Source organism: Penicillium daleae, assembly GCF_028827525.1.
Source record: "Penicillium daleae strain IBT 16125 chromosome Unknown utg000005l_segment0_segment0, whole genome shotgun sequence".
Taxonomy (NCBI): domain Eukaryota; kingdom Fungi; phylum Ascomycota; class Eurotiomycetes; order Eurotiales; family Aspergillaceae; genus Penicillium; species Penicillium daleae.
Window position 1 is genome coordinate 3,221,918 of NW_026623153.1, and position 13,632 is coordinate 3,235,549.

Genomic DNA, 13,632 nt, shown 5'->3' on the forward strand with positions numbered 1-13,632 from the left:
ACCCACTAATTGGCCACGGCACTGCCGTTCATTTGTCCTTCACTGCAGCATGGACTCTGTCAAGTCTTGTCTCATGGCTTTTATTTCCTTTGCCTTTTAGGAAGTACGGTCTTTTGCAAACTACTGGATACCGCTGGCGACCTCTTGTATCTATTCAAGAATGAGCTCTGGGCCTGTCAGGGAGACAAGAAAGCGCCGCCGCCCAGCTCATCTCCCAGGTCAACGTGCGCCAATTGCCTGCATTCCGTGTAGGTGAGATTTCGGACTGACTTTCAAATGATTGCTGCCGGATGCTAAATTCACGGGCCTAGACAACGCAAGATCCGATGCACTAGTGGCTGGCCCTCCTGCAGGAGCTGCCTGAAGCGGTCAATTGAGTGCCGGTATGCCGGAATCTCTCAAGGTTCATCTACTGTAGGGCCAGCCCTTAGATCACCAACATCGGAATGTCTGCCAGAGCAGGACCCTGTGGCCCTATCACAAATATCGACAACAGAGCTCCTGCAAGCAGCAGAGTTCTTTCGTGACAATTTTGGCTCGAACTTGCTCTTTTTCTTCGATCCGCTTACTTTTGCAACGACGTTCAGCAATGGAGAGCTATCTCAGAGTCTGACTTTTGGGGTTCTTGCCTTGGTTGCTCGAGTCAGCTCTTGGAGCTCTGTTGCCGAATCCTGGAAATACTATAACACTGCCCGAGAGCTACTTCAGAACTCCTGTGATGATCTATCCTTGCACGGTATTCAAACATATCTCATACTTTGTGTTTATGAGGTAGGCTGTGGCCTTGAATCCAGAGCATGGATTCACCTTGGGAATGCAATACGCATGGCCCAGATTCTTCGTCTACCAGTCATGGACAAACCTTCTAGTCCCTTTGACTGGGGAAAGCCCGAGCAGAGTGGTGACGAGGATCTACTAGCTGGAGAGCTCAAGCGTCGCACTTTTTGGAGTTGCTTTTTCCTCGATAGACTTCTTTCCAATGGCCGAGATCGACCAAGTGGAATACAGGAGCAAGATATCTGCTGTGATCTTCCAGTTTCCGAGGAAGATCTCGTCTTTCGAAGGTTCAATCAGTCTCTTCAATTGAGTGACCCAGCTGTGTGGCAGAAGGGGAAGCACAATCTCTATGTGTTATTGATTCGTATCCTCTTCATACTTGGCGATATCACGGCCTGGCATGGCAGGGGTGGTCGGCACACTGACAAGCGAGAGCCGTGGAAAACGGGAATGCCTTTTACAAACCTGGACGAGAGATTAAGCGAATGGGAAGAGCAAATTCCTGTCCACCTTCGATATTCTCTCGATGCATTCACTGCGCTTTCAATGATAAGCATCAGCCAGTCAAAGCTCTGGGGGCTGACTTATCTATTCTTCTTTCTGGCAAAAGCCAGTCTCCACCGAGAATACTATCCATTCGTTCCTCGAAAAGGCTACACACCCTGTGAGGGTCCGTTTGACCCAGCATCGACACCAGATGACTGGGAAAGCCCTCCGCCAGGATGGCGAGAAGATTCCGTTGTAAAGCTGCTGAAGAGCTCACAGTTGATTATTGAGTTATACGGCTGGATGATGGCAAAGCTCTCGCCATTTCCCGGTGTCTATCCCTTCATGGGTTTGTGTCTGATGACATCGACAAGTGTTAATTTGTTCCTCATGTCCCTTGACGAGACTGGTGTTGACCAATTTATTTCTCGAAATGACATCGGATCAAGTCTGGAAAACGGGATAAAAGCAATGGAGAACTTGAAGCCTTTTTGGGATCTTCCAGCATACTGGGTATGTGTGGTGCCCCTTGATCTCCTCATTCTCTCTAACATCTTGCCAGATCAACCAGCTGTCTTTGTATCGTGCTTTACTTGAGAGGTCAAAAACTATTGATCAGCCCATTTCAAAAGAAGGCTCTCGGAGACTAACCGATGGCATTATGAATTATCTTCGCGAAACTCGTGGCGCAAGAGAGGATCAAGATAGCAGTCTGCTACAAATTCATTCGACCGAGCCACCAATCTCTCGTCCCAGGACTATTGACCAATCGAAGTAAGGGGCCTCTAAGTTCGTATTGTACAGTACTAACACAGCCTGCAGCCGTGTCGTTTCAAATCCCATTCTACTTCCTTCCAGGGATCATCTTAATACACCCAGTGATGAAGGCGCGACGTCAAATCCAGATCGCGGTGCATCGGACCTATTCGAGACCCCGATTCCGGATGGCAGCCAAGTTTTTCAATTCAATCCTTCTGTTCCGGTGCTAGATGATCTTCTGGGGGATCATATTACTGCATTGGCAAATTGGGAATACTTTCAGTTCGCATGGCACTGAACATATTCTCAACCGGACGTACTCGTTATGACAAATGAGTTTGCAATTAATAGCCACTCTGATTCATTCCAGTAGGAACAAATGGAGATCATAATTGAGCATGTATGTCAACGACAAGAAGGCAGCTGTTATCTGTTCGAGGTGACAGGACAATTCATGCGCCAATTACAGTGTCATAGAAAAGAGTAACAAACAGCATCCTTATCATCGGTTCGGCCGACAAACCCATCGGGTCGCTGTCAAGCCATCGGTGCATCGGCAGTGCCGCAGCTGCGGGGTAGCCCTCAGGGCCGCTTATGTTACGCCGAGGGAGAGGGACTTTTAACGTGTGACAAAACCCAGGCACTTTCCTCCTTTCATAAATCACTGATCTCGTCTTTTCTGTTTTGAGCGATTATAAAGATGCCATATAATCTCCGTGGACGAAATGTTCTCATTGTCGGTGGCGCCAGGTATATTCTCTGATGCTGTGTGCTCCTTTCAATCAGAGATTCTTACTGATTCGACGCGCCGGCAGGGGACTTGGAGCAGTGGTGGCTGAGAAATTCGCCGCCGAAGGCTGCAACCTAGCGATCAACTATCTCTTCAGTCAAGAGCAAGCTGATGGGCTCGCTGCAGACCTGGCGAAGAAGCACAGCATTAAAGCAGTCACTATCCAGGCAGTACGTATTGCGTCAGGCATTATCAAGGACAATTCAATACCCGAGTGTCAACGATCTTCCTCTGATATGTGTCATCAAACAGGATGCCGGTGTGGCGCAAGATTGTGTGCGACTGGTTCAGTCTACGATCGAGAAATTGAACGGGTTGGACATCATCATCTCGAATGCAGTGAGTAGCTTTGATCGGAATTTTAGATCAGATCTGACTGTCAAAGGGCTGGACAAAGTTTACCAAGTTCAGTGATCTGGATGCGTTGAATGACGAGGAGTGGGACAAAGTAAGACTGCATTAACTGTCCCTGCAAGCGCAACGACACTAAGCTCATCATTCCAGTGTTGGACAACCAACGTCAAAAGCAACCTCACCTTGTTCAAGGCAGCCGCTCCAACCTTCAACGCAAATCCCGAGGGTGGCGTTTTCATTGCTACGTCTTCCATTGCTGTATGACTTGCTCAACTTTGGTGATTTGAGTCCTTCCGCTAATGATGATAAAAGGGCATAATGCCTGGTGGTAGCAGTATGGCTTACTCTGTGACTAAATCTGCTGGTGCGTCGTACACAACCCTTTGAAGAAAATAAGTATTCATAACACGTTGCAGGGTTACACCTCTTGCAATGCTTGAAGGCATCCCAGGGTCCGAAGGTCCGCATAAACGCTGTCCTCCCAGGCTTGCTATTGACCGAATGGGTGAGTCGCTCGCCTCCAAAACATATGAAGAAGTTGCTGCTGATACATTGCTCAGGGCATGCAATATAGTTCAGAGTTTATTGATGCTTGGAAAGATAAGTCAGCCCTCAAGCATGAGGTGAGCATCACCTTCTGGTGTCTCGTAATAACACACCCACTGAACAATACGTCTAGGTCTTCCTCGACGACTGTGCCGACATGTACATATCTCTTTCCAAAAATACCTCAATGACGGGTCAGCAAATCGTTATTGGTAAGATCGTATGCCCTTCATGATTAATAGAGGGCTCAAATTCTGACCTTTCTAGACTGCGGATACGTATCTTAAATCGCGGCGTACACCACTTCCGCTCTCATCGCGAGGAATGAGTTTGCAACCTTGACTGCCCTGAGGCTTAAGGAAAACGAAATCCTTATTGAGCTAAATAAGACATAAACCAATGAGTATTGCAGTTGGACATCTACCTTTAATCAGTATTTTGTCCGCGAATTGTGAATTGGTTCAATGTAGATGACTACCAGCCAAGTCCCATATCAGACAGGGAGCAGGGGATGATACAACCTCAGTAGGTATAGTTCTACGGATCAAGGAATCAATTAGACTGTAGATCTAGCAGGGCTTCTCGATAGAATTCAGGTTCTCCTAACTTTCCACGTTTCTGATGACACTATATATATTTGCGGGTTTCCTAAGTTTACACACACGATACAATGGAAGATAAGATGAGCCCTTCGAACTCATTAAGTGCTGGCAAGGGTACAATGACAGATACTTAGTTGAAATCTAGGAGACAGAAAGAGTGTATTAATCTGTAATTTTCTCGAATTCGTGTCATTGCATCTCGAGAACTCGAGTTGTTTGTCCTCGAGATGAGGGCTGGGCATGGGATCAAATGCCCCAGCAGATGCGTGGGTTTGACCATTCTAGGTATATTCAGGCCTAAGACCGGAACTCCTTTAGTTGGCATCACTTTCCGATCTTCCCAATACTCTGTCCAAACTGAATGAGTAATTTCCTCGAGAACCATGTTCTCCCCCACCGTTATCGAAGATTTTAGTAGACTGCCATGAGGCGGTTGGCAGGGCAACGCGCGGGTCCCGTCCAAACCGCTAGCCCAAGCAAATCTAACCAAACCTAACGGCTTCACTAGAACATCATCTTCGACAAATTTCTTACGACGACATATACAGTAGCAACAGCATTGTACAGAAACGCAGCCTTGGATATTTTTTCTAATTAGCTGTCTCGCCATCTGCCTCTTACGCTACGTGAAGGCTTGCACCACCCGAGGCGGAATACCAGCGGACTTTTGACACATTCCACACGCGACAACGCCAACAATGGGCAACGATCCTGCCCTTTCGCAGGCGCAATCATGGTGGGTCATCTCTCTCCCTCGTCAAATTGATGACTCTCTGTCCCCTTCAATTCAACCGATTTACGCTCCTGAATTGTTGGGTTACGCGCCTGGGCCAGGGGCTATCCTGCTTTGTTGTTGATTCCCCGAACGCCCCCCTCATCCCCGCGAAAACTTGCGCATTTACGAATCTATGTCTACGCATCTTGCCTTGAACTTACTAACGTAACGCGCACCGGCGCAATTGGTTATAGCGATAACTTCGGACCTCCCGCCGACGATAATTCGTTCAGATTTACACCCATCAAGGCCCTTCGCGCGTTGCCCCGTCTGTGGGAGCGCAAACCGGCGACCCCCTTCAAGGCAGGCCTCAAGCGAAAACTGTGGAAACGCTTCCAATCGTCTTTCTCCAACATGCAGACTCTCGAGTCCTCGACCGCCATTGACCATGACGCGTTGCACACCGCTATCAACGCATCCAAGGATTCAACTTATGTGCGTGGTGTGAAGCGTCTTTGTGTTGGTCCTGAGGGATCTACCGGCTCTACCAATCAAGCCAACATAGAACTACCGCAAGCTGCGCGTCCATTCCTGGAGACAAAGTGGGATTCAGAAGCCTCTCGCAAGCGACGTAAGGGTTACATATTCTAGTATTATGCTGTTGGAAACTCGCTAATGACGGATTTTAGGGAAATTGCCGGATGCTCCCTTCGACGTCTACGACGCAAACTCAAACACGACATCCGATCACACCGCTAATAAAAGACCGGACGATCATTACGATTTGGACGCCGATGGTGATCTCGCTATGGCTACCGCGTCACCCATCCTATTCAAATCGCTCCGGAGCCCGCCAAAGACAACAGTCTTCCAGGATACTATCCCTACTGCAGGCTCGGACCTTACAAGCTCTGATCTAAAGTCCATTGCACAAATCGAGTCGGGTTCAGTTGATCGAGAACAGCGCGCAACGATTGACAGTACATCCCACGAAGGAAATAGCGACGTGGCAGCCACTCCTACGAAGATTGTCCGGAACCTGACCCAAGCTCAAGAGGGAACTCTTGTGCGATCAGCACTCCGCAGCTCGCTAGACGGAGATGACGCGATGCTGCTGAATGACTTCTTATCCAAGGCTATGGCTAAACGTGCGGCGAAGGCTGCCCTCGTTGGTTCCCAAGAGTTAGGCTCTGCGGATAAGTCGTCAAGCTCGGAGGATTCACCAGAATCAGTGTGTGCTACACCGCGGTCACGGAGGGCCCTCGAGGATCGGGATGCCAATTCACCCTCTCCAGTCAAAGTCCAAATCACACCTTCCAAGCAGGAGTTCATTCCCGGCGATGAATTACGCGAGAATGTTATCACCGAGGACATCCCAGAAGAACAAGAAGAAACTGCACCTGCAAGCCCTGCATGCCGGCGGAGCTCCCGCGTCAAAGCGCCACCAGTCAACGCGCCCCCCGTGCGCAACACCATTTCTCTGCGCCGGGCCAAGGGTACGGAGTTTGTTTTCATGCAGCGAACTGAGGCCCAGGAGCTGGCCCTAGTCACACGACGCAACACTAGGAATAATAGGGGTAGCTCTATGATGCCTAAATACGCCCTCCAGGCCATGGCTCAGGAAGACTCATCTGCGACAGATAGCGATATTCAGAGCCAGAGCCGGCCAGACCGTAATATCTCCGGGAGTCGCAAAATCACGTCTAAGTCGCGGAAGAACGTAACCTGGAATGAGGCACGGATGGTCGAATATGAAGGCGATATCCCGACCTCGGACGCCGACACAGACGCCAACATTGAGAGGTGTGAGAAGAGCAAGGATGACGTTGAGGAAGACTCTTCCCGTGCGCGCACCGGGACCAAACGCTCGGAGAAGAAAGCATCTACTGGCAGTCGCAGCTCCCGCAGCCAGGTGTCGCAGAAGGCAGAGGCTGAGAGTGCCTCAACTGTGCCAGCAAGCACAGCGGCGCCCGTGTCCACGACTCCTAAATCACGACGCGTACGGCGGCTAGGTGACTCCGCGATGACCTTGGGGACGCCTGTAAAGGCGGGCAGCGGGCGTGTCAGTAAGCCGCCCACCACTTCGGCGACTTCTCTAGCTCCTGCCACCGCTGCTGGAGGGCCGTCGACGCCAACTAAGCTGCGCCGCAAGCTGGTTCCCAAGTCTCCGAGCTCCTCGCTGCTCTCGGTGCAGGCGTCCAAGGCTAGCAGCCATGGTGGTGAGCAGCATTTTGTCAGTGGTATTCCAACAAGAAGTACGGCTGGCTCGGAGGGTACCAAGCGGAAGAGTATGGTGGAGGCTAATGCAGGGTGCACGCCGATGCCTCGGCGGGTGCGGGCTCGGTCATGATTGTATCGAGTCCTGTCTGGAAGATTGGTATACGACACGGTGTCGACTCGTGGACATCATGCATGTACTCGAGGTTTTTACTGTGGGCTCTTTTGCTTGTTTTGGCTCCACAGAGCATCGTCCACAGGAGTTTTCTACATTTGCGTGTTTTTCAAGATACCACTTGCGCTGTTTTTGTGTATTTCGTGTGTCTCTTGCATCAGTCTTATTGATTGGCCCCCTTTTTTTTTTTCTTTCTCAATGCAACTTTTACTGTTCGTTACTTACAAAATCCTATTTTCCACGGTGTTTTGATCTTCAGCGGGTGTCTGCAACGTGCAGACCCGTCGCCAGCCACGCTGCGGGATGACGTCTGTGCCGCTGCTCATGCACCCCGGGCCTGGGTATCGCATATCTGATCATCAATTCGTGGTGGCCTCGCTCGTGGGATGCGACGATCAAGGCTGCATCTGTTGCTGTATGCTGGGCAAGAAAATCAACCTAGTCCCCGTGGGGTGATCCCGAGTTTTGTCAAGGGCTCGAGGGTATTTGATCTAACTAGAGTAGGTTATCCGGGGTGAGTTGTACGAGACCTCGCTAGTGGTGTCGTCCACAAGTGATGTATGACTGTCAGCTTGAGACTACTGCTCATTGGTGATGGAAGTCGAAATTTAAGTGTATCAGGTTGTTCCTAATCTACCTACTGTAGGTGCTTACGCATATTCTTAATCAACTAACTATACAATACAGATGTATACCTGGTACCTATATCTACAAGCTAGTCTTTCGATACCTGTACTCTGCTGGACATCCCTGCCGCCACTTTTGAACCCCTGCCATTCGGCTCAGCCACCGGTTTCCATACCCGAACTCCAAAGCTCCTAACCCGAAACCTACACAATTATCCCGACTCGGCTATCCCTGTCCTCCGACCTGACAGGGGCACAAAGATCCCGTTGCCCATCCTGTAAGCCAACAACAATTACCACACTGAACGAGATAGAGTGAGTAATCTCCGCCACCACGGGCTACGCAGAGCGAAGCGTGGGGAATGGCTTTACTAACCGCCCGGGGTGGCTGCACGCTACTGGAAATGGGTAACCAAGTGGGTTCTCGGAGTGGGTTCTTGGGTTTTTTCGGGACCGAGACGACGGGATGAGGGGGGGTACATGGATACATATACTGTAAGTAGAGACGGGCTGGGTGACTGGTCAGTCAATGTTAATGTATTCGATTGTATCTTCGGTTGCAAGGCATGAGACAGCCTTGTTCTGTGTAACCAGGCACTATTATCTGTCTATTTGAGCGAGGACATACAACGACTGAGAACAGCCAAACAATTGCAAAGTGAATATCGTAGGTCTGGTAGGTGAAATTATGCCATTATCCCTTGACCAGTAAAAACCCAAAGCATACAATGTCGAAGATGGGTAATACCGCGGCTGAAACAGCCACCATCCACACCCCAAATCACCCACATGTCAATTTTCAATATATGCCATAATTTTCGTAACTCAAGCTGACACCCGTACAATACTTTAGCATGTAATTTGGCCCTCAGGTCTCGTCTCATCTTATCTCCTCCAATCCCATCTCTTACATGTATCCAACCAATACCCTCGAACCTTCGGTCCGCACAGTCCCAACCCATTCCTCATTGGGCGTCTCGGTGTTGTGTACTGAAATGTTTCCCGGATCTGCCCACCGGCCGCGCCGGGTCATTCCGGCTTTGCCCGGGAGGACCAGTTAGAATGAAGCGATGTTGACTAGAGATTATCATTACATACGGAGGGAGTATTTAGAATACTAGTTGTTTGAAAAATATTCTTTGCAAATGTACATACAGAACTGCACTCGAGTCCGTAGTCTCCGCCCCGACGCTAAGGCTGGGTGGGGTCGGACTGGTAGTGGCGCAGGGGCTCCGAGCCACACGCGGGAGGACATCGTCGTTGCAGATGTCGGAGCAGAGTGCTTCTGGGCCTGTGCGAGAGATATTTGGAGGATGGAGGATGGAAGTGAAGTTGTATGTATGTATGGATGTAGCTATGGTCTTGGGAGAGATTTCTGTATGGGATGGGATGTCAATTGGCATCAGTATGAAAGACATACGTGATCTTGGTTGGAAGCACTGCAAGTAGTTAGTTAGTTTGTACCTGACAATCAAATACGTGGGCTGGCGTTCGCTAGCTCGAATGCCTAGCCTAGAAAGGATGCGTTTATATTGGACATAGAACTGATGTGCAGTAGACAATAGATATGGAATATGTAAGTAAATGAGGTACATACTTTCCTTTTTAGGTATCTTGCAATACACCTACAACGATATAGTATACAGCCCTACACAAACACACATCTCTAAACGCCCACGAAAAGAATAGCAAAGATGCAATAACCGTGAAGAGATTTTACAAGCTTTTCCCTCCCTTCCCGCCTCCCCCTGTCCCGATCCCGATCCCTGTCAAAGCTCAGAACTTAGATATTCGCCGAGAGCCGTAGCCCGTAAGCCGTGGCGTGGCGGTTGTTAATATGCTAACATGATAAGAAACACGGAGTATGTACGGAGTACGGAGCACGGTGTCGTTCTGTCGAGAGGCTGTGCGTCGGGAGGAGGAATGCCCCGTGTCCCTCATTGGCGGGGGCCTGCCTCAACGCGGGAATATTGTTGCATTTGGATTTTTAATAGTTTGAGGTCATTTCCTGATTTGAAACGTTGCATGTGGATGACTTGGTTTGGCTAGGTAAAGCTGAATTTTGCAAATTTGAGACCATGGGCTTATTATGGGAAAGGCTGTTTAGATGAGGGGTTCTTATAGAGGTCGCGGTGTAGTTGATGGCTCGTTTTTGGGATCGATTCTATTCTGGTGTGGGCGTGGAGCTTGGCGGGTAAGGGCGAGTATAGGTGTTGCATGGGAATCTTCGAATTGAGGCATGCCATAATAAGGATGGAACGGACTTTGAAAGTAGAAAATATTTGGTTTCCGTACAGCATACTATATCCAATTCATCTATATTTCGTATCTGAGATTCATTACGTGTTGTTTTGACCATCCCCATCTCGGGTATATCGCTTCCTACTCCGCCAAACAGCTTATTTTTTTTTTTTGAAAATTAAGCAGAGATGTTCTTGGCAGTCTCCTCGGGCCAGACATCATAACCAAAGGTATCCTTCATGTTGACGAAACGGAAGTGACGGCCCTCAGCAACCTTGTTTACCGCCTCAAAGTCGGCCTCGCTCAACTCAATGCTCTTAAAGTTGGACTCGATACGCTTGGGGTTGGAACTCTTGGGGAGCACGACGTAACCGCGGCGGATACCCCAGGCAATCAGCACTTGAGCCAGGGTGTTACCGCCCTTCTCAGCGATCTCGTTCAGAGTCTTGTTGTCGGCGACGCGCTCGCCGGTGGTGGGGACTTGGTTCTGCGAGCCCAGGGGCGAGTAGGCCTCGGGCATGATGTTGTGGGAGAAACAGTACTCCACCAGCTCGCTGTTGGGCAGGAAGGGGTGGATCTCGATCTGGTTGACGTGCGGCTGCACCTTGGCAAACTTGGCCATCTGCTCCAGCTGGGGGATGGTCCAGTTGGAGACACCGATGGCCCTGGCCTTGCCGTCGGCGTACAGCTTCTCCATGGCGCGCCATGTCTCCTCGTGGTTCTCGGTCAGATCCTTCAGGATCACGTACTGTGTTTTATTTAGTTAGCCAGATGGCTCTTTCTAGGGTTTGCTTCACTGCCTTCTTATCGCGCTCGGCACTGGTCGGCCAAAAAAAAGTGCGAGGGACTCGCGCGTGCTCTCACCTTTCCATCGGGACCAATCTTGGGAGTTTCCTGATCCTCCTTCTCAGAGGCAATGGGCCAGTGCACCAGGAACAGGTCGACATAGTCGAGCTGGAGGCGCTTGAGGGAGTTCTCGACGGACCAAAGGACGTCGTCGTAGCGGTGAAGGTGGTTCCAGACCTTGGTGGTTACGAAGATGTCTGATCGCTTGACGGAGGGGTTCTCCTTGAGGAAGTCGCGGATACCCTCACCAACCTCATCCTCATTGAGGTAGAACCAGGCACAGTCGAGGTGACGGTAACCAGTGCGCAGGGCAGTGGTGACGGCAGCATAGGTTTCGCCCTTGGAGCCCTCGCTGGCGAAAGTACCGAAACCGACGGCGGGGATCTTGACCCCGTTGCTCAATGTGAAAGTCTTTCCGTTGGACATGATGGTGGTTCAATTGGGTAGTATGTAATGAGAGAAGAAGAAGGGTTGGACAGGAAGTAGGGGCTAAGAAGTAGTCGCAGGTGGGGTGGTGGCTGCCCGGATAGGCGATGACGCTGTTGACACTGAAGAGGTGGGGTGGAGGGGCAATCGCTCTCCGTCTTACTGTAACTCCGTATGATTGCGGTAATTATATATGGTGATGGTACATTACGCTGAAGCTGGGACTCGCGATTGCGAATTAATACTGCAATAATCAATGGGTCGTCTATGCTGGGTGCAGTGGTCGGGCATACCTTTTTACTGTTGGCTGCATGCATCAATGCCAGACAGACAGCTCTACTGGGCTATGAAGGAAGTACAGCACATAGCCCTACATAGTCATCGATGTAGCACTCCAGAAGTACCGGCTGATGTTATCCGTATTGTGTCCTCCGTATGGTATACGAGTTAACTGTAATAATTACATGGCAACCTGCAAGTTGATCAGGTACCTTGCAACTGTCAGAGTTTCGGTAATTTTCAAATCTCTACCGCAATGACATCATCCGGGAAAAAAAGCGTCTGACCCGATCGTCATCGGCTCCATCGATCTTATGCCGTTCCACGGGCGAACTGTCCGCCCTCGCCAATTGACTCTCACCGGCCAACCCTGTCTCTGCCTCTTCCGACCCACTCGAGGCTGCGCTGTTTCACGCCTTTCTACAGGAGGACGCTGTATCCCCTCGTCCGTCCGGGAAGGACAATTAGCGCATTTCAATTAGCGTATTATATTATCCAATAGGTTATCGGACTAAAATATTCGATGTGTTATTGGATATAGGGGCTCCACTATCTACTAAGTCATCAACGCGTGTTTTTCTACACGCGTAACCCCCTACCAACCTGCCTACCAACCTGCCTACCAACCTGCCTACCAACCTGCCTACCAACCTGCCTACCAACCTGCCTACCAACCTGCCAATAAATCTGCCATGGCTCCAAAGAAATCTACTAAGGCTACACGGAAGCGCACGCTTGACGAGATTACTGCCGAATTACCTACTAAGGAAGAACTCTCTCGGCAGCTAAAGCCCTTGATCCCTTCCTCCGAACCTCCACGGCTGCACCTACCTACTAGCATTGACCTAGATAGCCCATACGCGATCTTTACACTCTTTATTAGCGAAGAGATTTTCGATCGTATCAGCCAATCTACCAATGCATACGCGCAGCGAAATCTAGCGAAGCTAGCTACCACTGCCACTACTACTACTACTCGCGCGTGGAAGGATACTACAACTGCAGAGATCAAGGTCTTCTTTGGTATTCTTATTTATATGGGTGTTCACCCTGAGCCACGCATTGATCTCTACTGGGCGCAAGATAGACGAGAAGGACCACTACATACTCCTCCGCTTTATATGACCCTTAAGCGCTTTGAACAGATTAAGCGCTATCTTCATATATCTCACCCTGACGAAGATGAGATACGATCGGAGAAGGATAAGAAGCAGTGGTGGTATAAGCTAGACCCTCTGGCTTTCTTCTTCAAAGAGGCTGCTGAAAAGCACTACCAACCAGGTTCTAATATCTCTATCGATGAGACTATGGTTCGCTGCTTTGGCCGTACGAAGCATACTGTCAAGATGCCTAATAAGCCAATTCAACAAGGTTATAAGATCTTTGCCCTCGCAGAACATGGCTATATTTGGACATTTACATGGAGTAGCCGCCTATGGGGGATCGCGGAGATGTTTAAATATGAAGGCCTTAGCCCTACGGCAAGAATGGTGCTTAAGATGGTCAAGAAGCTTCCTGGCCTAGCTAGTTCGATGGCTAATCTTCCTGCTACCCCTATGAGCAATTCGCATACCAATCTTATAGCCAATTCGATGGCTAATCTTCCTGCTACCCCTATAAGCAATTCGCATACCAATCTTATAGCCAATTCAATGGCTAATCTTCCTGCTACCCCTATGAGCAATTCGCATACCAATCTCATGGCCAATTCGATGGCTAATCTTCCTGCTACCCCTATGAGCAATTCGCATACCAACCTCATGGCCAATTCGCCGGCCAATTCGCCGGCCAAT

General features: G+C 49.7%; 4 protein-coding genes across 4 annotated transcripts; 3 read left to right on the forward strand and 1 right to left on the reverse strand.

Annotated features, from left to right (window-relative positions):
* Positions 1-160: 160 nt before the first annotated feature.
* On the forward strand, positions 161-2,320 carry N7458_005341 (uncharacterized protein; the record flags this gene model as incomplete). Its single annotated transcript, XM_056908723.1, has 4 exons — positions 161-252; positions 312-1,776; positions 1,826-2,037; positions 2,122-2,320. The coding sequence occupies 4 exons, from the start codon at positions 161-163 to the stop codon at positions 2,318-2,320; spliced, it is 1,968 nt and encodes a 655-aa protein (XP_056767341.1).
* Positions 2,321-2,722: 402 nt separating this feature from the next.
* On the forward strand, positions 2,723-3,999 carry N7458_005342 (SDR family NAD(P)-dependent oxidoreductase; the record flags this gene model as incomplete). The annotated part of the gene is made up of 10 exons (XM_056908724.1): positions 2,723-2,772; positions 2,838-2,982; positions 3,065-3,151; positions 3,198-3,260; positions 3,317-3,424; positions 3,479-3,530; positions 3,583-3,671; positions 3,727-3,789; positions 3,846-3,924; positions 3,980-3,999. 10 exons carry the CDS (start codon positions 2,723-2,725, stop codon positions 3,997-3,999), a joined length of 756 nt encoding a protein of 251 aa, XP_056767342.1.
* Positions 4,000-5,012: 1,013 nt separating this feature from the next.
* On the forward strand, positions 5,013-7,379 carry N7458_005343 (uncharacterized protein; the record flags this gene model as incomplete). Its single annotated transcript, XM_056908725.1, has 3 exons — positions 5,013-5,050; positions 5,284-5,660; positions 5,719-7,379. 3 exons carry the CDS (start codon positions 5,013-5,015, stop codon positions 7,377-7,379), a joined length of 2,076 nt encoding a protein of 691 aa, XP_056767343.1.
* A 3,087-nt stretch (positions 7,380-10,466) lies between these two features.
* Positions 10,467-11,560, reverse strand: gldB (putative glycerol dehydrogenase (GldB); the record flags this gene model as incomplete). The annotated part of the gene is made up of 2 exons (XM_056908726.1): positions 10,467-11,036; positions 11,153-11,560. 2 exons carry the CDS (start codon positions 11,558-11,560, stop codon positions 10,467-10,469), a joined length of 978 nt encoding a protein of 325 aa, XP_056767344.1.
* Positions 11,561-13,632: the final 2,072 nt, after the last annotated feature.